General features: G+C 39.6%; 1 protein-coding gene across 1 annotated transcript in view; it reads right to left on the bottom strand.

Moving 5' to 3' along the window:
• Window positions 1-21,426, bottom strand: part of TMEM131 (transmembrane protein 131) — a 91,323-nt gene extending 69,897 nt beyond the window's left edge. Inside the window, exons 1-2 of the mRNA XM_079307887.1 lie at window positions 21,117-21,426; window positions 1,887-1,948 (exon numbers count right to left, since the gene is read on the bottom strand). Coding sequence (XP_079164013.1) covers window positions 1,887-1,948; window positions 21,117-21,282 — 228 coding nt within the window. The 5' untranslated portion in view covers window positions 21,283-21,426. The remainder of the gene's footprint in view (window positions 1-1,886; window positions 1,949-21,116) is intronic.
• Window positions 21,427-23,017: the final 1,591 nt, after the last annotated feature.

The following is a 23,017-nucleotide window of genomic DNA, read 5'->3' as shown; positions in this document are numbered from 1 at the left end:
CCCTATCATTCTGACTGAAAGGAAGTGGTTTCACTTATATAGGTGTGTTTGGCTTAAGAGCCACAACGATAACATAAAACATACAAACCACTTATCAGAAATTTTGTCTCTCCTGTTTAGTTTTAAATTATTCAGCAATATTTTAAGGGAAGTGGCAGCCCAAAACTATTTAAAGCACTGCAATTTTTATGGTGCAGCATGCAGAAATGCTTGACTTTGTCCCACCATAATAATATTGCTACATCTTGCAACAGTTAGTATAAGTAACAATCCTTTTTCTTTCCCATCTTTATATGGCTTATGAGTAGCTCACAACAGTACCATTACTTTCTAGTCTAAGAACTAGAGGTTAATAGAATACTAAACTGAGTAAGAAAATTGCAGATTTTTGATATTAATTTGAACTAGTTTAAAAAAATAATCCTGGTGAGAAAGGAACAGTTAAAATATAGATAAGTGAATGCAAATACATCATCTTTACCTTAAACACTGGGCAAATGGCATCTCTCTTGTTTTTATTAAACTACTTGTGTCAAACAAAATAGTTTCTAATAGAGTAAGTAAAAGAAAACAAACTAAGCCTTGTGGGTTTTTTCCTGATATTTATGGTGATATGTGGTATCTTCATACAAGTTAAAGAAACATTCACAGTCAAAAGTTTTAATAACTGAGACTTCAAGCACTATATGGAAAAGTTCCACCACTTTACTCTACACATCCAAGCATAAGCCTATACACAGATACCTATTATAACAATATTTTTAGCACATGACAGCTGAACAAGTGACTAATGAGGAACCTGAGGCTTTTTTGTTTACGTGTTTGGTAGGGTATTTGGGTTTGAAAGGCTCTTTTTGAGGGGTCTGTATTGGGGCTTTCTTATCAGTTTTTAACTGCAATGTTTCCAACTGCAATGTCACCAGTTTACATAATTTTGAAGCATCTTACTCTTGTACATTACAGTCTTAACATCTACAGTAAGATATTTTTGAGTTACATTAAGGACCAAGGATTGAAGAAAGGAAAAAACCAGCCTGAGCAACTTGGTAGGCGGAAAAAACCCAAAAAAGACAACATCATAAATCTGAAACATGTAATATGCTGACACATATAAGGACTTTTCTGAACTACACAGGAGGTAGGAATTATAAATCAAGCACTGCACTGGTAACTTCTCTGCTCCCTTTCAAGTAGTAGACTATCACCATCAAGGAGTTTTAAGAAAAATATTCTCAACATACATACAATCCACAAAATGCATGCATATGAAATCCTAGTCAATAGAACTTCAGAGCTGTGTAGCTCCAGTATCAAGGCATGTTGCTTGTTGTATGTCATCCTAAATACTACCATCATCTCAAAATATTCTCTAAAATTACCTTTTTTCCTGTTTTGACTCAGACAAAAAGAAAATGGACAGGAATGGTAACAACATGAAAAACAACTACTTGCAACAGTAATTACTTTGCCACAGTAACTGGATTTCTTTAAACCCAGTGGTAACTTCGTCCCAAGAACTGCCTTTAGGTTTGCGAATCTTGCAACACTTGCACTTACTACAGATGAATTAGCCTACTGCATCCCAACTCTAGATAAAGACTAGCCCTAAACACAAACTATCCCCCAATTCCTCTGTGAAAGAAAGAACTGAACAGAGACAGGCCAGAGAAAACCTGTTTTAAAACCCACGAGTTTTCTCAACACAAACCATCAAGGAATCAGAACCTCTGGCTACACCAAAACATACTGTTGAAAGCAACTTTAGAAAATCCAAAGGTTCTGTGCTTAATGCTTATTTTCAGAATTCCACTAACCCATGAGTTAAAAAACAGCTATCAAAAAGAAGAAACATTGCTAGTTCAGACTATTTACTCAAGACTACATACCTGCAATAGGTCTCCTTCATCAAAACGCAGCATTTCTATTATGCCATCTGACTGGATGAAAGCTGTAAAGAAAAACAAAAAACTAAGTAATTTAACAAAAAGCCCCTTTGTTAGAAAATCAAAAGAAAAATTTAAACATCTAAACTGTATCTCATTTTGTAGATAGAGCTATGACAAACCAAAATACTAATGCATAATCTACTAAAATAACAAATACAAGTCTGTGACAATAACTTTGCTCAAGAAGTATCACACTTGCCAAATTAATCTTTTAGCTTAAAAATGTTTAACTTCAAAGGGAACAACTTCTTCTAGGGTACCGAAAAAGGGTGATTGTACAAAGCTAAATCCATACTTCAATGAATATGATAGGCTGGGTACCTGAACAAGTGAGTTTAATGCATGCAAGCTCACAAAGAGTTCAGACACAAACAGAATTTCTGTTTCATTTACACACCAATAATCTTAACTGTACATCTGGAAAGACTCCTTCACACTGCAGCCTAATCCTTGGCAAGGCAACTATCCTCTCCATCTTGACAGGAACATATTAAAATTTGAAACAGTTTAGAAGTGTTTGCAACTCAACTCCACGAAAAAATTCATGCCTCAGTCAAATATAAGATCCTCAAACACTCCATTCATTTCCTCTACATGTTTGGTCAGGCAATTGTTTTTCAAGTCCTCTTAAAACGTAGGGAATGTAACTTTCTTCTGAAGATAAAGAAATAAGGGCATTGCCCTTCCTGTAAAATATAATAATCTGTACAAGAATGAGTATGATTTAAAGAGGAAAGAAAGGTTCAAAGAGTTCTACATTTTACTCCCCAAAAATCTATTCACAACACACACACACACAAAGGTCTTTAGAATAAAATGCAGTAGCGATCTCAAATGAGAAAACAGTATTAAAAAAAAAAAAAAAAGAGTCCTATAAATAACTCCTCCTCTACCCTATGTCCTTTGTCCATGACTGTCTTTATCATTTACCATTTATGCTACATGTAGTTGAGTGAGTGATACCATTTCTCTCTTTCCACAAAGAGGAACAATTTCAAAAGGAAGAAATTAAAGATTTTTCCAGTACACAAAAGCACAGTGTGTGCTTCTGGAAGATGGATTTTGAATCACAGTCTGAAAAAGGAGACTTAGACTTTTATCTCCCACTTTGAAGCTCAGTGTTCTAACAAAAACAATTATTATAATGTCACCAACAATGCCACTCTATGATGCTTTAAACAAAAAAGTGTCAGTACTTTCAGAAAACAAAAATCTCTGAGTAAACAGAAGTAAAGGCACATACCACATAGAGGAACATTAGCTTTGACATCCATTTGTCCCAAATATTTCCTAGTTGGCTGCTCTGGTGACACTCAGCACCCAAAATTCACTATGCTAATTAACATGTCACTGTTTGCAAATCCCATTCTGCATGCCTGACATGCCCACACATTTCAATACCTTCTCCTCAAAAGCTCCACAACCTGGCTTTCATACAACCCAGAGTGAAAGTTAATATAAGACAAAGATTGCTGCTATCATCTGCAAAAGTCTTTTAGTATGCAAAAACCCTGAAACAAATTTAATAGATCCCCAAACAACAAAGTTTTATACAACTGCTTTTCAAGCTACCATACCACACAATTCTAACATGCCACAGGCTCAGAAAGCAGACCATCTTAAGTGGAGTGTGAAAATCACCACAGAAGAGAAAGAGGGAGCTCATATTATAAACAACATGCATGTCTTGCAATATTTACACTGACACTGCAATATTTACAGTGGCATGAGAAGTCCTAGTCAGTTGTGTCAGCAATAAGTTAGTATTTTTTGGTGTGTGTTTATTGTTATTACCTTAATGTTACTCAAAACAAACAAAATCCATCCTTGATGTAAGAATCAAGAGTTTGGTCAATCATTTATATTGAAGAGCTATACAGAACATAGGGCAAGAGATTAAAAAAAAAAAAACAACAAAAACCAAACAAACCAAAACAGCATGTAAAAAGCAGTTAAAAAGTCAAGTCCTACAGTTCATGAAATTCTGGGTTTTTAAAATTTAGATTACTGGAATAGGTCTGTCAGTTTAAAGTTTAATGCCAGAACAAAGAAAAAGTGAGTTCTTCTCAATTTAACTAGCAATACATTTCATGGTTTAAGTTTGGTTTTAAAATCACTGAAAAAAGCCTCTAAGTGTATGGCAGTGCAAGCTGTAAGAAAATGAAGCTTTGACACGTTAGGTTAAAATGCAGAGTATGACAGTTAATCATGGATTTCACAGAAGTGTCATGCTTCTACTCTGTGCAAGAACCCCAAATTACATATTAACTAGCATAGAGGGAAAATTCTCAATTTTTAACTTGGAGAGAAATACAGAATGAAACTATGTTTTCTCATGTGTTTGATTTATGGAAGTTCAGCAATCACAAAAAAAAATATCAGATACAAGCACACCTTCCCATTAATCAAAAGCAATTGCACCTCTGAAGTTGGAATTTTAGGCATTTCATTGACTTCTAGATCTCTGGTTTGGAAATAAAGAATACGCAGCACTAGATTGTGACATCAGGCAGAAACAAAACAAGTCATTAGAGAACAACTTTTTCTATAAATAATTTTTAACAACCAGCAAAGCATCTAATGTCAAATTCTTAATATTTTTGAGGCTTTTTCCCCTGATTTAAATACATTACCCCACCGGTACAAAGAGCAGAAAGTAGCAATAATTCTTCCACCAGGATAATACACACTGAAGGCCCCAGAAATTAGCCCAAGCTTTCTACCCAGGTATCTTGAATTCAGACAGACCTTCTGTAGACCCCAAACACTTTCTCAGCCACCCTTCAGTAATTTCATCTTTGCAACAACTTATGAACAAAGCAACAGATGTTACAGAACATTTTGAGCAGATAACGCTGTTAAATAGAAGTGCTATTCATCATTATATCATTTAAAAAATGTTTTCAGAGAGCAGATGACAGTGCCAGGTGAAGTCAGATGCACTGTAAAGCCTGGCTGCTGAGCATTTCACAGCAGGCACATCTCAACTAAGACAGTGATGAAGTTGCTGTGGTTATACCTTTCATTTTGGTTTAGACTAACTTTCAAGCCTGTGTTCCTCTTTATTGGTTATTTCATCAAAGCAAGGAAATGGCAAGTAAATACATATACCTTCATGAGATGAAAGCTTGTTTTTGCAACTGGTTTCTCAGACTCTCAACTCAGGATGAAGCAACAAGTCACCTCATTCAAATGAGGCAAAACTAATTACATTTTTAAAAACCTCCAGTGACGAGTCACAAAGAGTCACCAGAATCCCTCTAAGAGCAGCCCTCGAACTGCCCAAGATGGACCACAGAGAGGACAAAGCCTTCTTCAAAGTGAAATGCTGACAGTGCACTTGTGGGTACTTTTTTGCCTGTTCCAGAATTAGAAGCAGTTGCTCATCTTTTGCACTTGTGCTACCTGACTTAAGCAAGTTCACAAACTTTGCAATGCAAGCCCAAAACCAGTTTTGTACTGTCCTTTTACACAAAATATGTATGTCACCAACAGATGATAAGTTACTACCATGTGCAAAGTCACTATAATTAATTAAGTAAGAGATCACTTGGGCAAGCTTTATTAGGTGAACCATTCCCCATGCTAGAGAGGAAGATGACTGCTTTCTGTTAAGTCCCTGACAATTTCCCCTGGAAAAACTTCTTCCCAAAGCTTAAGCTGCTACCATCATGGTCTCCATTACCAGTCTAACACTGCAGCCAATACTTTAATACTCTGGAATAGTAAAATGCAGTAAAATTACCAACTCTTGCCTTGCCACTTCAGTCATTCCTGGCACATGACTGGGGACTGCTACAAGAGGGGCACAACATAATATTTGGGGTAGGAAGCATGACAGCTGTCACAGCGTGATCTGCCACAGCACAAATCAGCAGCCAAGAAGCCAAATTACACATTAGGAAAATAATTTCTTCCTGACCCTATAGGCAATTGAAGCCCTGCAGGCTAATTATAATAGCTATTAGTCAAACTTTAAATGTTGACAGACCAAAGAAGGAAAAGGACACATATTCATATCCGCAGATTTCAAGGCCAGAAGAATCAGTCTCCTTTTCTCTTCACCTAAGCTGAACAGAATACTTTCTTCTGAGAGGTACACACAAATTCCTTTCAAAAGAAAACCTCTATCCTTTCAAGCTTCCGCAAAAAGCAAATGTAACAGATTCATGAAAATCTGTAACAATTTCAGTCACTGTCCCTACTGAGATATTATATGATTTCAGGGTCAAATTTTTTTAGCTTCTAGCTTGCCTGTTCTTGGTTTCCTCTTTTCAGACAGTAAGTCACTACCAACAGAATATACAGAAGCTAACACTAAAAATACCCTGAGGTTTCATTTTCTGTTAGTTTTCAATCCACAATCTTTAAAATGCAACTTCTTTGATAAAGTGGGCTTTACTACAAAAAGCCCATAAAAATATATCAGGAAAACACCATGAACCTAGCTAGTCTTTCCATTTGCTCTAGAACAGTTTGCTCTACTGACAGCACTTTCCAAGCTTTCCAAACTCTAAAAAATGGCAAAAGAAAGCCCACCACCATGACCATAGTCCCCAGTCCCCAAATCACAGCTTTCTGGAACAGTGAAAGCACTATCTAGCCATTATCACCAGTAGATTCCTGAATGCCTTCCCCTGCACTTTCCAACAACATCACAGCACTTGATGGTAAACACCTACCGTGACAAAAATTAAAGCAACAGTAGCTGAATTCACTTATATTCCTCAAAACTTCAGCAGCATCTTTTCACAAGTTTATATATCTAATAGACAAATCTTGTGCAAACACATCCCTATTTTGATTGTCTCTTGTCCAAGCCTTTCATATTTGGGGGTAAAACAAGAAAAATACAGACCTATAAACTATCAAATAACAAGAAAAATTTAAAATCCTACACATCTCCAAAGCAAACAGGAACTTAATATCAAAGTAACTTTAGCCAACTCCAGTCTTTAGCTGTGACTGAATTACAAAAAACAGAATAAATTTGCATGTAATGTGAGAGCAGTGAATATGCCAAGGCGTTTGGTGCACAACAACAAAAAAATTTCCATGGCTCACAGTTATGAGGCCTACTCTGACTGAGGTCTGGTTTTTAAGGTGGCTTTGCACACTTATCTTCCCTTTAGCCACTGCTAATCTCTTCATTTTTATAGGAAAGTATGTTCTGGCATATATACCTATAAAAACACTATTCTGAAATATAACTTAGCTCTTGAACAGCTACTCAATAGCAGTGCATTGATTTCTTTTTATGTTAATGATCTTTATAGATTCTCTTACATGCTTGAAAGAACTGTTTTCTTTCCTAAGTCTTGTCTAAACAAGTTTTCATTCTTATAAACTGGATTTATACAAACCTGTATCCTCTAGTCTATGAATTTTCTCCCAATTCTAAAAACTATGTCCTATCTTACCAAAATAAGGAAAGGGCAATTATTTAAATAATTCCTAATTTACATTAAGGTTTTTTTTAAAGTCCAGTTTCTTTGTCTTAATGACTAGGCTCACTTCAAGGAAACTATAACCATATGAGCCAATTAAAATGTGTTAAATGCTGCTCACTTCTGTCTATGTAATTGTAATTGCTACATTTGTATCACTACTGGTAAAGCACAGAACTAAACCTGAACAAGTTATTTTTAAAGTTTTGGCTATGAATTAACTGTGTATGCACACTCACAATTTCAATCATCCTGAACAGTGGAAGACTGAGCAGCATGGGGAATACAGGCAGAGGGATACCGAATGAAAAAATAAAATTATTATGGATGGAAAATTACATTGTAAAAAAAAAAAAAATACCATAGAGATAAAGGAAAACAGTATTACACTGTAATGTGAATGATCATTTTAATTAGCTTCAGGATTACAGAAGTCTGGTGAGCCTCAAGAAACACGTCCCAGTTCAGTGTTCCACACAACACATCTGTTTAAAAAAGGCCTGTTCTCCAAGACAGACAAGTCAGTGTAGCTTTCAGCCTGGATTTCTGCCTACATCCCGACAGGTGACTGTTCACTGGAAATGTAAAAGGTCATTTCCTTATGAGACAGAGAACATCAAGCAAGTGAGAATCACCAGCCAGCAGGCTTGCTTTCCAGCTAAATCTTCCTGCACTTACCTAGACAATTTGTTTGTTTATTTTCCAGTACTCCATAACAAGAGGAAATTAATAATTTTTCCAACAGACCTCAGGAAGAGCCATCACAATAAAGAAAATACACACAATGCAGTAAAGACCACATGTACAAATGTCACACTTCTAAGTGTTTTTATACAGAAACATATTGATTCTTTCTTCATTATTAAAATCTCTAATGACCATCCCTCAAAAAGCCAACTGGCCAAATTTGTATTTTCTGTTTATATATTAGATTTTAAATAGAACCATTCCTAGATAATCATCATGTGAAATGAAAAAGCAATACATTAAGCCAAATTACAGAAAGACAAAATCTCCATCAAAATCCTTATTTTGTACTACTGATTAAAAAAAAAATTCTGACTTAACACAATACATACTCGAGTAAGTTCATATGCAGCAATCTATGCCCAAGTTAATACAAGCTAAATAGAGAAAGTAGCTCATTTGCATTGCAATACCTGAGGACACTACTGACTATTTCACAGTTATGGGGGAAAAGTCAAATTATTTCTACTTTACTGCACACAACAGCACAAATTGAGCATATCACTGGCACCCAACTAAGTCTGCATATAATATTTCACTAACTTAATTTTGTGTAATTTGTGCCTTCAGATAAAAGAAAAGCTTCTTTACCCAGCAAGGCCCTAGAAAGAAAAGCTGTCACACTGCACTCATTCACTCATCTCCTCTCCTCTGATGCAGATTTTTAGGAATTCAGTCATCAATTCAGTTTTTAAAGCTAGCCATGAAACAGATAGTGACAGTGTGATTCTGAGTCAGAGCACAGGCTCCAGAGAGACAATAAAGCTACTGCTTAGAGTGAGAAAGGAAGAAAGTGGGTCTCTACCCTGAAGCTGCTGCTCACACATCTGGCTCACAACATTTGTTCCACGCTTCAGAAGACAGTGCAACTGCTTAAGGGTTTCTTCTACAGTTAACACTGATTAGATGTGCTCTGTGATACATATATCCTAGCAAAAAAACTATACATACATACACTGAAAAGCTCACTTAAAGCAAGATGTACTACACCTTACTACACCTAAAAATCTGCTTTTATTTATTTTCTGAACTAAATTACATTAGATGATTTCATATTGTCACACACACATAAAACAATAACATATTATTATTATACCTTTATTCTCAGATGCTTATTCAGTATTCAGCCTGTATTTCAGCCGTGCAGAAATATGCATTTCCATCCACTTCAACTAAAGCAATTTTTATTTTCATATAGTTCTTTTGTATTGAGTTTTAAAAAATTTCTGCTGTTGGCCAAAATGGTGGATTTCAGGTGGTAGCAATAAAGGCCATAAAACTTCACTTGGAAAAAAACATCAAAATACTACTTTGAAAGCTGCCAGATGCTTTAAGTTGGTGCTTTACTTTTAAACTTTTCAAAAATTTGATTTGTTCCTCCAAAGATATTTATTTCCTGGCTCCAAAATACTTCTCTGGAAATAATACTTAATTCCATTCATAGAGGGGTAGGAATGAGAAAACTTACTTTAAAATAATTTTTTAAAAGAATTAAATAAAAGGGAGAAATAATTCTCTCAGCAGAAGAAAAACTTTTGTGCATGCTATTTTTAAGCCAAAGAGAACAATACTCCTGACACTCATGGAAACTTCTCAGAAACCATTTAAAGAAGGAAAATTTAAAAGGAAGCTAAAGAGAAAACAAAGATCTGCAAATAGCATCCATTTTTTCTGCTTTGGGCCATACAAAACACGGCTATTCTTTCTAATGATGACAATTTAAAAATTTCAATGTGCTAAACTAAATTATACTCCTATACATATATTGTTCTTGAATGTGTACAGACATAAAATTATTTGGAACTACCCCCAAAAACAAAGTAAGTTGTCCTGCAATGAGAGGGCACAAACAAAACTACTCTCAATTTCTCAAGTTTTAGATCAGAAACTTTTCATTGTGGCAGTTTTACTACTCATGTAGCACTGAAAACTGATGTGCAAAAAGGTAATTCTAATCTCAGCATATAGAAATGTATTCAATACATAGCTTGCCAGAAACAGCAGTCAGTTCATGCCTTCTGGAACCTCAGGAGAACAATGCATTAATGATAAAAATTTCAGCTATTACCATTAAGATCAGTCTTCCAAACATATACTCTTTTGAAATGAACCACTGAACAGACCCTCACTTACCTAAAATGGGTTGTGTCAACACAGGGGATAGACCAACCTAAAAGGTATATCCAGGATGATTAACAACCTTAATAAGCACCGACAGAGATCAAGCATTGTTCTCCACACCATAGAAAAGAGGAAGGAAGATGCAATTTTCAGAGTTTCCAAAAAACCCCCTACAGAACAGGAAGCTGACATAGCCAGGCAGATACCTCCTGACATCTAAATGTCTTGTTGGCAATGTGAACACTATCAGGTAAAGGCTACAGCTTATGCTCTGTGGACACTGCTCAGTTTTCCATCCTTACTCCTACCTTGCTACCTATACAGAGGATGCTTTCTATCACTCATGGCACAGAAACAGTAGTGAGAGTTCTGCTTTCCTCCCTGCCTGATTTTGCCTCCCTCCCTTTATTTATTGGTCAGTTATCAGGGTGGAACTGCACGAAATTTTAGAACAAGGGTACGTGAACAACACAATTGTTTAGATTTAGTTGTGTAACAGTTGCGACTTGGTTAACACAAAGTGACTGGAGGGAAGAGGGGAAGGGGAAGCTATCATTGGAAGGGGGGAGCCCAGTATCCCCACCCCTCCTACGCTCACCTGGCAACACTCAAGTGTCCACTAAAAACAGCTAGCAAGCCTAAGAACAAGTAAAAAAGAGAGGCAAAATGATGCTTGTTCAGCTACCATTTAAAGTTTATAAATACAACAATTGAAGGCGTAGAAAATGCCTGTTGTTAAAGCCACAGTATTAATGATGTGACAGTAACACTACTTACTGATTGCTGAGCACAGCAGTCTGTTGACTTGCCATGAGGGAACACAGACCAGCAGGAAAAAGCTGGCTGCAAGGTTTGATAAAACCAGAGAAGAAAGGGTGGAGAAGAACAGCTGAAAGTTTTGAAAGGAGATAAAACACAGAGCAAAAACAATGAAACAAAACAGGCAAATTTCAGTTTGGGAGGAATGGTCCAAAAACATTAATAAGTGAAGGTGCAAGTAGGTATAGGGATATGAAATGCTTGCAGAAATGCAACTTAGCTACCTACAATACCTTGGAAGCAACTACCCCTCAGGACTAAATATACAATCTCTTCTGGTCAGACTCTTTTACAAACAGCTGTGATGATCTAAGTTGACACCCAGTGCAACACAGATGATGATTTCACTCAATAATTCCAAATCCTTAGGTTAGTGACAGAATATGTTATGGAGAGACATTTAATTTTACTTTGAAGTTGCAACAACCACTCATCACTAAGTTGACCCCTAAAACCTTCACTCAAAAATACCTCTCATTTCTACTTTGATATGCCTAGTACTCAGTCTCAACCTAAATAGGCACAACTTTGCTAAATTCAACACTAGAGGGTTTTTTTTTCCCCACAAAACAGGTATTTCCAAAGCACAATTAATTAAGTAATGCTAAATAAAGAAGTGCTCTATTCAGTCTCTGAGATCCTTAGTCTAGTCTTCTTCCCGAGAGAAATTTCATTTAATCAAAGGAAGAATTCACAACACTCATCAAGCACCGAAGCTCACAAATTTTCCCTGATGAACTGGAAGTTCATTTCAGTCTTTTCTCCATCAGTTAATGATATTCAATAATAGTGATTGTTAGAGTCAGATTGTTAGATTGTCACAGATTTCACCTGTGAAGATTCAGATTGTCAATGACAACCACCTCTTTTTCAGTATCAAATGTAATCATGTTTCTCCCAAAACAAGGAATTTATTAATCTTTTGAATATTTTGGAAGATGCAGGTCAGCCAAAGCTATTTGGGCACATCATGACCTAGTTAAGCTACACAAAAGGAAACTGCAAAGATATATGATAATATAAAAGTAGCTGTATCATAATATAAAAGTTACACACACACACCTTCCTTACCTTCTTATACTTAGGACAGACAACTTAGAGGGCAAGAGCAGCCTCAGCTTCCTGGTGTACACTAAATAATGGTAATTTCTGGTACCTCTAAACTGCCTCCACAGATTGAAGTTATACACAGGTTCAGAATACCAAAGCAAACACAAAAGAAGGAAATGGTTACTAGTAAGGACCAAGTACTTCAAGAAAGGAATAGTCAAAAACTTCGCAACACTAACTATCCAAATCTCTCAGTATTTCCTCAGACATATTAGCTGCACAGATTGTTAAGCATAACTTTAATACATCTTGTATATTAACATGTAAACCATAACTGAATGTATTGTTATATTGCCAGCAGCTGGCAAAGATGAAAACTAATTACTGTGTTATGCTTCACAGGAAAAATGGAATACAAATACTCCTTTTAAAACAAATATTTCAAGAGAAAGAACAAAAACATGGAGACAAATAAAGCATATGTGGTCCACAATTACCGAAATAAGGAATGGTTGATAAGGTCTTGTTTTTATCTATGATCACACTTTTTTGTGATGCAGCAATCCATGAAGCTTCCTGGTACAATTACTAGTCTGCTTCTACCAAAATTATATCTATATTACTATTACCATAACACTGACTTCACCGGAGAGTTACATGAAAAGTCAGACTTTTGTCTTTTAGGTATTCCCATCAGCTGCAACAAAACTATCGCAAGCTCCAACTAAGTTTTAAAATCACAAGGAAGACATATAACATTGAGATGGGGAAACTGAGAGTGGAATGGTCCTTCATACTGTCATCCAGCTCCACCTTCTGCTGTTACACATTACAGTGAATGCTGAATTTGGATGATGTTGCTTTAGGCTTCCATTTAGCTGGTCCTTGAAAACCTCCAAAGTCAAGAGATTGCACAACCTGTCTAGAGGAGGTGTTTCAACGCCTGACCATGCTCAGGGTGAAACGCAGACTCACGCTGTCAAGGCAGGAGACCATACCTGACCGGAAGCCCGTGACAGACGAGGAGTCAGAGATCCATGCGGAGCCAAGCGGAGCAGACCCAGCTGGGCTGGGCTGCGTGTCTGGGCTGGCTGTCAGGCCTGTGCTCCCAGGCTGCAGGGGGAGCACAGCCAGCCCTCTGAAACAGAGGAGCTGTTTCCAACCAACTCCACCAGCGATTATGCCACCTGGGTGGCCTTGCTTTATCTGAAAGTGCAGATGGAAGTTCCCATGTGAGCATTCTTTCTACCTGACTGCAAAAATTGTGAATAGAGCTGTCTTCTTGCAAGAAATCCACCAACAGAGCAACATGGGGTAGCCTTTCTGTGGATAAGATCTGCACAGCATGTTGCACATGGATTCTGCAAAGGTCTATTTGGTGCTGCACAGTTCAGGGCTCCCAGCATCAAAAGAGATATAAAATTATCTATACTATTCTCTCTTTATATGGTTATCTTTAATAAATAGAATTTTCAATGCTATTTTAGAGTGTCCAAGTGCCTCTCCTACTCAGATCATCACAGAGCAGTATCTCCCAGCACAAAACAAACTTTCCCTGGCTACTGTCTCAGGTTCCAGCCATACATCTCTGTGAGGAGTCAGGCTTCATTTTCCTCCATAAACTACTTTGATATTGGCATGTTGCCATAGGATCCCTCAGCCTCCATTCATAGGTCATGCACATATTGACCATCCTTGCAAACTTCCAGTGGGATGGCAGAGAACAAAACTATACACAGTGGTTTAGGTGTGGTCTATTAAGTGCTGAGTAAACAGGAATAATCACTTTGTTCAGCCCAGTGGCTACACTCCTATATGTTGCCAGGGTACATTGCTGACTCATGTATAGCACTTCCAGGTTGTATTCCCTGCAGGTGGTTATTCTGTTCCATATAAAGGACTTTCTATTTGTCCTTTTTGGATTTCATGAAGGTCTGACAGCTCATTGCTCTGTCCTGCTCAGATCTCTCCAAAATGGAGAGTTGCCCTTGAGCACTGGTACATTCCAACTCCAGATCGGTGACAAAGATATAAAGCAGGACAGGTCCCAGAATAGAGCCAGGAAGAGCTCCTTGTGGCCAGCCTCTGAGATAAAGCATGAACCACTGTGGGGAATAAACCAAAACCATACATCTTGCAGTTTATCTAGTTGCTCAGATAGTTTTTATCATTATCTACAAATTCCACCTGTAAATATCTGTACAGTATTTTGGTGTAAATCACTGAATCATTTAGACTTCCTCTGTGTTTCTAGATTATTTCATATTTATTTATAAGCTTAAGATAACCAGTCTATAAATTAATTTAATATATTATGACACTTATTAGGAAATGTTACAAACTACTTAAATTGGTACCATACTTGTCTACAACTTTGTCTCCTATCATCACTCCCTCAAATGGTGATTTAATCTATTTGACATCACATTATCTATGCTTCCTCACTTAAACAATTTTTAAAAACCTAACCCTATAACCAAGGGTTGTCTGGGATTTTTCTAGTTTAAGTAACTTTAAAAAGTCCACGCACATCCTATTACACTGAATCCATACAGCCCAACATCTAGGTGATCAACTGAAAGAAACCTCAGATAACAGTTAAGACATTGAAAAGACAAACTGCTTTATGAAGAATACAAAATGGATCCAATTATAAAGTAACTTAAAAAAACTAAGCATGTTGCATTAGAGTCAGCCAAACAGTTCTATTACATAACATTTTGTAGCTTCACAGAGTACACAGACAGAAGGAGCTGCTACGTGCATAGTTTCATTTCCTGTACAGTTCCTTCCACTAAATTTCACTCAGGTATCTCTAAAACCAGTTTGAGAAGGACAGCAGAACTCCTGTTCTCAGATTGTTCTCTGCTGCTAGCTATGCCAGGCAGAAGGAGGACAGGTATTAAAAATGCATCTATGATAGTCTTGGTGAGAAGATTAATCTGGTAACTGTAGCAGGAAAATCTCAAACTAGTGAAAGAGCTCAATTTTTTCCTCCTTTTCAAAGATTGGAATTACATGGCAATCTTTCAGCTCTTTGCTATTTCCCCATTACATCCAAGGTTTTCAAAGGGAGAGAGAGACATGATCCTGGTTTTGGCCCTTTAATATTCCAAAGCAAAAGTTATCCAAGGCTGCTTATGAGAAAAGGTTAAAATGGTATTTCAAAAATGTTAAATGCAAATGCTGCATCACATCTTTGCTGCAGTCAGTAAATAACTAATTATTCCATAAGGACAGTTGGGAAAACAGAAATACACAGCAATCTTGCATCCCATTAAAATTTTAACAGCTGCCTCTAACAAATCCATATCTGATAGAAGTTTATTCTTCACATGTATTTATGACTAGAAAGGCAAACTGAAAGTATTTAGCTCTAATGGTCACTGGTTCCTTTGATTTCTCCCTATGCAAGAAGAAATTCTGCATCCTGTCCTGGTATAAATAACATTAAAAATGCTGAAATACTAGCACAATTTTTTTTGAAAATCAGGAATTACTTTTAAAATAACTTCAGCTCAAACTCAAGTTAGCTTACTCTCTCAGTGTGAATAGATTAATGTAAGGACTAATTGTGCTCAACTTTTGGAACTCCAGGATAATGCAACCCTGGAGGCTCCACCCCAGTCACCTGATCAGAGAACATCTAGTTAGAGGAGGCTGCCCAAGGTATTACTTAGTCCAGTTCCAAGTACCCCCACCAACTACTATGAAGAGTAGATATTTAATTCAACTGCTGTGTTTTAGAAAAAAAAAAAAAAAGGCACTTTCTTGAGCTCCTGTTATACCCAGGTAAGCTCATGCTGTAGACTGACAAAGTCAGAGGCACTACACTGGACAGAAGGTACAAGCAAGTGAAATAAAAGAGATCATTATAGACTTCTATTCTTGCCGTACCCACAAACACAGGAACAAACCAAACTGGTTCTAGCCTGTGCTTCAGTCACATAACTTTTACTGCTCGTTATGCATGAACCACAGCATCTACCATTCACTGACAGACTCCCAGGTCATTTACCAAGTTTACTGTTTGAAAAGATTCTTTGAACTTACAGACTTGTGGAACCATAACACGTATCACTTTAAGCAGTGTAAAACTGGGTAGGCTTTGAAATAAAATGACTCACAGCAAATGTCCAAGCAAAGAGCTGAAAATTTTAGTATGCACAAATACATCCAAATGACTCAGAGCAATCCATACTGCAATCATTCACAAAAAAAAATCACAACTGAAAGCTTTAAATAATGCAAAGTCTACCAACTTCCGCACACTCTGGTGGAATTTCATCATATTAGCCACTACACAAATCCATAGCAAGTTCCTTCAAGAGATGACAATTCAGGTCCCTCAACTGAACACACCATCCTTCAAGGGATCTCTACAGGTGAGGGGACCCAGTCTGCTTCATATGTGCAATATAACTGAACACCAGGGAGGGAGAAAGAGGTGCAGGGAGGGAATAGCATGCATTTTGAGATTGCATTGAAGGTCATGGAGAATATGGGGTCTCAACCTCCTGTCCATTGCATTAAATTTTTGCCTTTATTTTAGTCCAAAGATTTCACAAGCAAGGAAGAGACTATTCAATCCAAGCACGTGACCAATATTTTTCATTCACAAGTGCAAAGACACAGTGCAAACCTAATCAGCTGTCCTACACTTAAGTTTCAAAACCACAGGGAGATAGCATGGTCAATTTTTATCCACTGTGTTTCCCTCACACTCTTCATGATTCTGATGTGCTACTTCAACTGGAGTGTTTTCAGTTTGACTGAGGTCATTCTTTCTGAATCACTTTGATTTAAGTCAGGGTCAAAACACCAGCATAAAAGTAAATGCTGGCATGCTTAGATTAGTTCTGACAGCAGGATATGACAAACAGGCAGTATACAATGAAGAGACTTTTTATAATATGAAACATATAAGCTTTCTCTCAATTATCTTCCAATATTAATCTAGTTTTTGATACTCCTGTGAAGTATCCTGGTTTGCTATTTTAAATATCAGTAGAAAACAAAAAGGAAAAGTTATTTATTTTTAAATTAGAAAGAATGACAAAAATAGAACCAGAATGCCAACATATCAGTGCACTGCTCTGTTGATAATATCCTACTTACACTCAGTAACTAACTAGAAGAGAATATATCAAGCATTAAGGAAAAAAGGTCCTATTTTCACTGGTCTATCTGGCATCATAATGTAGATGTTTAAAAAGAATTTTTTTCCCAGGTCCAGCACCAAGATGCAACATCAAAAATTATAGTCAGCAATAGAACATAGCCTTAATATCAACCTTGTTCCTGCTGCACCTATCTTGTGAGCAGATGGGTAGGAAAGAGAACTATCAAAGTAAACAGCCTTTCAGTCAGCTGGCCAAATAAAAGGGAATTAAAAAAAAAAAAAAAAGTTGTATAAAGTAAAGATTTTCTAAAAATATATAAATGTACATAAATAAGGGAACCAACACAAAACAATTAAGGTAAAAAAGCATCCTCACATCAGATATTTATCTTCAAAACACTTAACTTACTAAGGGGTTATAGCATTACTATGGCTTCCAGCAAACTAAACCCCAGAAGGCTATTCTGTGTGTATTATGTGTCCTTCAGCCCCCAAAAAAACACAAAACAAAACAAACCCCAAAACAAAGCAAACAACACACCAAACAAAAAGCACACCAATATAAACGGACAGCTGTGCTCAATCTATGCAGCAATACAGAATGTGATAATTACACTAGGAAAGGATAAGCCTTACAAAAATCCTGAAAATCATACGTATTTGCCAACGAAACTCTAAAGTTAATTCTTGCTCCTCCTAGACAGCAAGAGGCTCTGTGAGACTGAAATTTTTTCCTGCCATGTCATTCTTTTGCAATGGTTCACAGATTTCCTAAGTGAAAAAAAAACAAACATAAAATTTTACAACCTTCTCAGCCTTACTCATTCCTCAGCAATACATGGGTACCCATGAGGACCCAGCTAGGGACAAAAAAAGTCACATATCAGTGTTTAGTCTGAAAATTATGTTTAAGGTTCTCTGGCTGGTTCATACACAGTTTTCTCTACCCTGCTATCTGTTCAGATACCAGATAATTTCTACAAGTTCTATTTCTCTAGCACAGAGTGTACAGCAATGTCACAATTCCTCAAGACTTTGATTTACAGCTAGAACACACAAACAATTTCAGTTTTGCTTGCTTTTAGTCAAAGATGTTTACTCCTCAAACTCCTTAACTAAGACTGGGTACTAGAAACAGTCATGTCTATTTAGAATACTCCAGCATCAATCTTCTTTCTACTTGTGACAGCTCCATCCATAAAGAACTGCTTGCTGGTCCTTCTCCACATGAAGCCAGCATAATCTTCTCACCATGGTTCCCCCAGCTTCTCCTCATGCAAGGTAAGAGGAAAAGAGTGCCCTCCACATTAGTTTTTCACTTTCTTTTGTCATATTCTGATCTATTCTTCTCACACTATTTCACCTGGCACTTGCTTCTACGAAGACTTTTCTGCAGCAAATTCTCTGGAGTATTGCACTGTGTCTTACTATAGCCACCTTCAACTTGGCCGTGCTCAGGAGCAACAATGCACAACCTCAGCCCTAATCCCTCTCCACAGCTTCCTTCCTGCAGCTGTAGAGAAAAATATATGCCCACAATTGGGAGATGGAAAGGATATTCCTAGCTACTTCCCTGCTTCCTGACTATTATTTTTAAACTGTGTCTTACTACATTTAACTTGACATAACGTGGTAAAAGCTAAGGCAGTTAAGGACAGAGCCTGAACACCCTCCCCTCCTTTCTTCTCAACCACATTTTGAGCTCCCACCTTGGTCTAAAGACCCAGTGTCCAAAGTGGTCCTTCCTCTCCAGTGCTCAGTCACTACCTCTCACAGACTGGCCCTTATACTGCAGCTTAAGATCAGTGGGACTAGATCTCACAAGTCCCTTTAATCTTTGTCTTGCTTTAAAACTATTGTTTGGTTTATGTTTCGATTTGTTAAATCCAGGGTTTAAACAGCCATTGCACTCAGCAAAAGGAAGACTGCAAGACAACACTTTCCAACATGTGATCCACAAATGCAGATTGCCAGTGAATTCTGTTCAGGAGTCCATAAAAGATGAATAACTGAGAAAAAGCCCAAAAAAACACTGAAGAAACACTTACTAGTGACCTTAGATGTGCTACTCATAGACTACCCTAAGCAGCAGAACACAAGGCAAGAAAAGCAAATGTCAAATCTGAAGGCTAAAAGAAATCCATATTCTGTCTGAGAAACAAATTCACCTTTTGAAAATGACAGATGTATTGCTAGGATAACTTTTAAGTAAAAGACTTTAAACACAGAAGTAAACGTTATCATTACAAACTACTCAATTGAAGGGCTTCAATCGTATCTGTGTAAACTCTATGAATCTAAAACTGCCTTTGTTTATTTAGGAATGCCAAGAAAAGTCCATAGAGGAAAAAACCCAGTATCTTCTTCACAAATGAACCAAACCAGACCATGGCCCTGGCTGTCACAACTTTTAGAGTATGAATCAATACCATCATACCAGTATATGACATCACTGACAAAGCTTATAAACACATATACCTTACTGCCTGTGAAGGAATGCAGTCACAATCAGAGTTAAAAATAGAAATTTCTCAAGCATTTGAACTCTTTTAGTACCTCAGGACACCACAGGCCACACTGAAAAACTTATACATTCTTATCTCTCTAAGGATATGGGATCATACTCACACCGTTTTCTAAATGTTTGCATTCCTTGTAGACAAAGCCAAGTGAACAAGAGTGGCTGTGCAACAACTGATTTGGACTTTTAATCAACTTAATACCAACATCCTCATATTTGTAAAACAAAGCTATTAGAAAATGAAATTGAGCCCTTCTTTAGAAAGGCGCATCTACTTTTTTTCAAATGTCTGCATTATTAGGATGTATTTCTTCCCTCAAGTCTGGTTTAGGCACAAGACTAGCCCCCTCTTTGCTAAGCTCCTATTCCATGCCCTTTCTATTCTTACTCTTTTTTATTCTTACTCTGTTTCTTCCTATCAGACCTCAGTCTCCTCCCTCCTCCGGTGCAGCAACTTGCCTGAAAAAAATTCTCCTGTCCAGCCAAAGTAAATCTGCTTCACCTACTTTAGTAATACATTATATTTACCTGCTGCATTTTCATGCTGCCACACAGCCATGCTTTCAAGTAGCCTACGAGTCTTGGAAATGCTTGAAAGCTGTTCTCAGCAATGCTACAGATTATGCTTAGGTGTTTTGCTCGGGGCTTTTTTTCCTTGCTAAACCACAATGAAAAGACTTCATGCCAAAATCACAGACACTGCAAGTTAGGGAAAGTCAGGCAGGGACTTTATAAAGTTTGGAGAACGCGCCATAGACCTCGCAAAGGCTCCGGACACCTGTCAAAAGTTCGGGGAGGGAAAGGGGTGTCCCACAACCACTTGGTGAGGGATCAAAATCCCATCCATGCAAAAGCGTGCATTTCTGCCCTTTCTCATGCAGCTTCGCCAGTCTGTTTGGCTTGGCTTCGTCTCCTGCTGGAAGCCTGCCGCAGGGAAACCAGCTCAACGCGAGAAAACCTCGTATTTAATTTATTTATTTATTTCCCTTTCGCCTGTTTAAAGGGCAGCTCCATCTCCATCCCCGTCCCCGCTGCTGCCAGGGAGAAGAAAGCCCCGCGAAACGAGGGCGGCACACACACGGCCACAGACACGCACCCGCGCTCCGGCGGCCGCGGCGGGGCGGGCAGGCAGCGCCGCGCCTCGCCGCACGCCCGGGACGCGGAGCCGGCGGGACGCGGGACGAGCACCGCGACCCCGGGGCGCCCCACAGCCGCCCCCCCCCACCCCGCCGCCGGGGAGCGGGCGCGGGCCGCGGCCGCCAACGGCCCCACCGCCACCGGAGGAAGGAGAGGAGGAGCGGGGGCAAGGAGGACGAGAAAGGGAAGGCAAATCTGGGTCTCACCTTCCTTCTCGGCCCGGGCCGTGTGGAGGAGCAGCGCCAGCGCGAAGCGCAGCGCCGCGCCCCGCCAGGCGGCTGCCCAGCCGCCGGCGCGGGGGAAGGGGCAGCTGCCGGGGGAGCAGCGGGGGCAGCGGGGGGAGCAGCGGGGGCAGCCGGGCGCCGCCGTCATCGCGCTGCTGCTGCCGCCGCCGCCGCGGGTCCGCCGAGTGTCCGCGTCTGTCTCCGGCCGGGCCGCGGCGCGCGCGCGGAGGAGCTCGGGGAGGGGCGGGGCGGACACCCCCGCCAGCGCGCGCTGCGGCTCCTGACGCGCGTGTCACGGCCCGCCACGCCCCCCGGCGGGGCCACGCCCCTACCGCGCGAGGGCGGGGAGCAGGTGCCATTTTAAGTGCGGGCAGGGCGCTCCTCCGCTCGCCCCGCCTGCTGGGGCCACTGGCTTGGCGAGTGGGACCCTTTGGTTTAACTTTATGTTTTTAGTGTTCTTTTTTTGCTTTTTATTTTAGCTCTTCTGTAAGCGCGGGCTGTTGGCGGTGGGGTCCCTCCGCCTCCGTAGCGGTGTGTGGTTGTCCCGGTCTCCGGGAGGGCCGGGGGCCGCTGTTGTTTCCCTGCCGAGGCTGTCGGGGCTTCTCCCACCCGCGCCCAAGATGGCGGCGGGCGGGCAGCTCCTGTGCGGGGCCCCGCGCGGCCTCGCTGAAAAGACTGGGGCGTTTTTCTCCAGTGTTCTGTCCTTTTCCCATGTCTCATCTGCCCAGCTGCAGGCCCCGAGCGTTGTTCGGGCAGCAGGGGTGTTGATAGCTTCACCCTGAGGGAACCCCCCCCCCAACCTGAGCTGCCGGGCCGGGCCGGTGCCGTCGGCGCAGCAGCCTCGGCCGCCGCAGGAGCGGAGGAACGGGAGGGTTTGCATGCCTGGGGCGCGGGGAGGGCCTGTGCTGGAGCCGGGGCGGGACACCACGCGTCTGCCGCTCTTGGGGGAGGAAAAGTGCCTGTCACTGTCTGGGTGACCCGCGTGGCCGTAAGGCGTTCGGGAACGCGTGGAGTGAGTTTGTAATAGAGAAGGTGCCTTGTTACACGTGTGAGGTTTGTGTCTGTCAAGTGGAAGCTACGCTGGGAAATGGGTCCGTGGAACCAGTGCTGACAGAAGCTGTGATACCCGGTGTGCTATGTGGAAATGCTCTCAGTAAGAGATGTGAACCGGGTATAATCTATCCCGGACTTAAAGTCTCAAAGTCATCTTGGATAAAGTGTCAGAAACAAAAGTCTGTAGTACAGTCTGTTCACTGGAGAACTGCCTTAGCTTTTTTAGAATAAAAAACTATGCACCCACGTGCCGTTCTCAACTGCTCATTTCAGCACCTGATCAACACGTCACACTGGGTTTGAAGTGGTTGAACACATCACTGAGTTTCATCTGTCACAACAGCATAACAGATCTTGGTAGTGTAATTGAGCCAGAGTCTCTAAGGGACTGACTAACAGCCTGACTAAAAATAGTAACGTTTGTTATGGCTCTTACACAGCCGTAACATACACTGTTCTTTATTGTTAGAACTCCCTAAAGACACCTTGAAAGTCTGGATGCAGTTATTTTGTTGAACTATAGCCACAGCATCAGCTAGATTTTTTTTCAAGGAAGAAAGGGAATGTTAGAAGTACTGGATCGAAACCTTTCCCAGCAATAGTGATCATTTCCAGAAGACGTGAGGAGGAACCAAAGGCTTCTGTGTAAATTACTAATCTTTCAAAGTTTTGTAGTCTTTTGACTACTGCATTGAAAATGGGTTTATAAAAATCACTAATTTATGAGCATGAGTCTCTGTTCATATTTCTTAGAACCACCCAAACCACAGTAAATATAAAGCTGGATCACTGCTGTGAGCAGAAGCCCACATGTTGACTTCTGTGGGGGT

This window comes from Erithacus rubecula, assembly GCF_903797595.1.
Source record: "Erithacus rubecula genome assembly, chromosome: 1".
NCBI classification, from domain to species: Eukaryota; Metazoa; Chordata; class Aves; order Passeriformes; family Muscicapidae; genus Erithacus; species Erithacus rubecula.
Note: the sequence above shows the minus strand (reverse complement) of the source record. Positions and strands in the feature narration are given on the sequence as shown.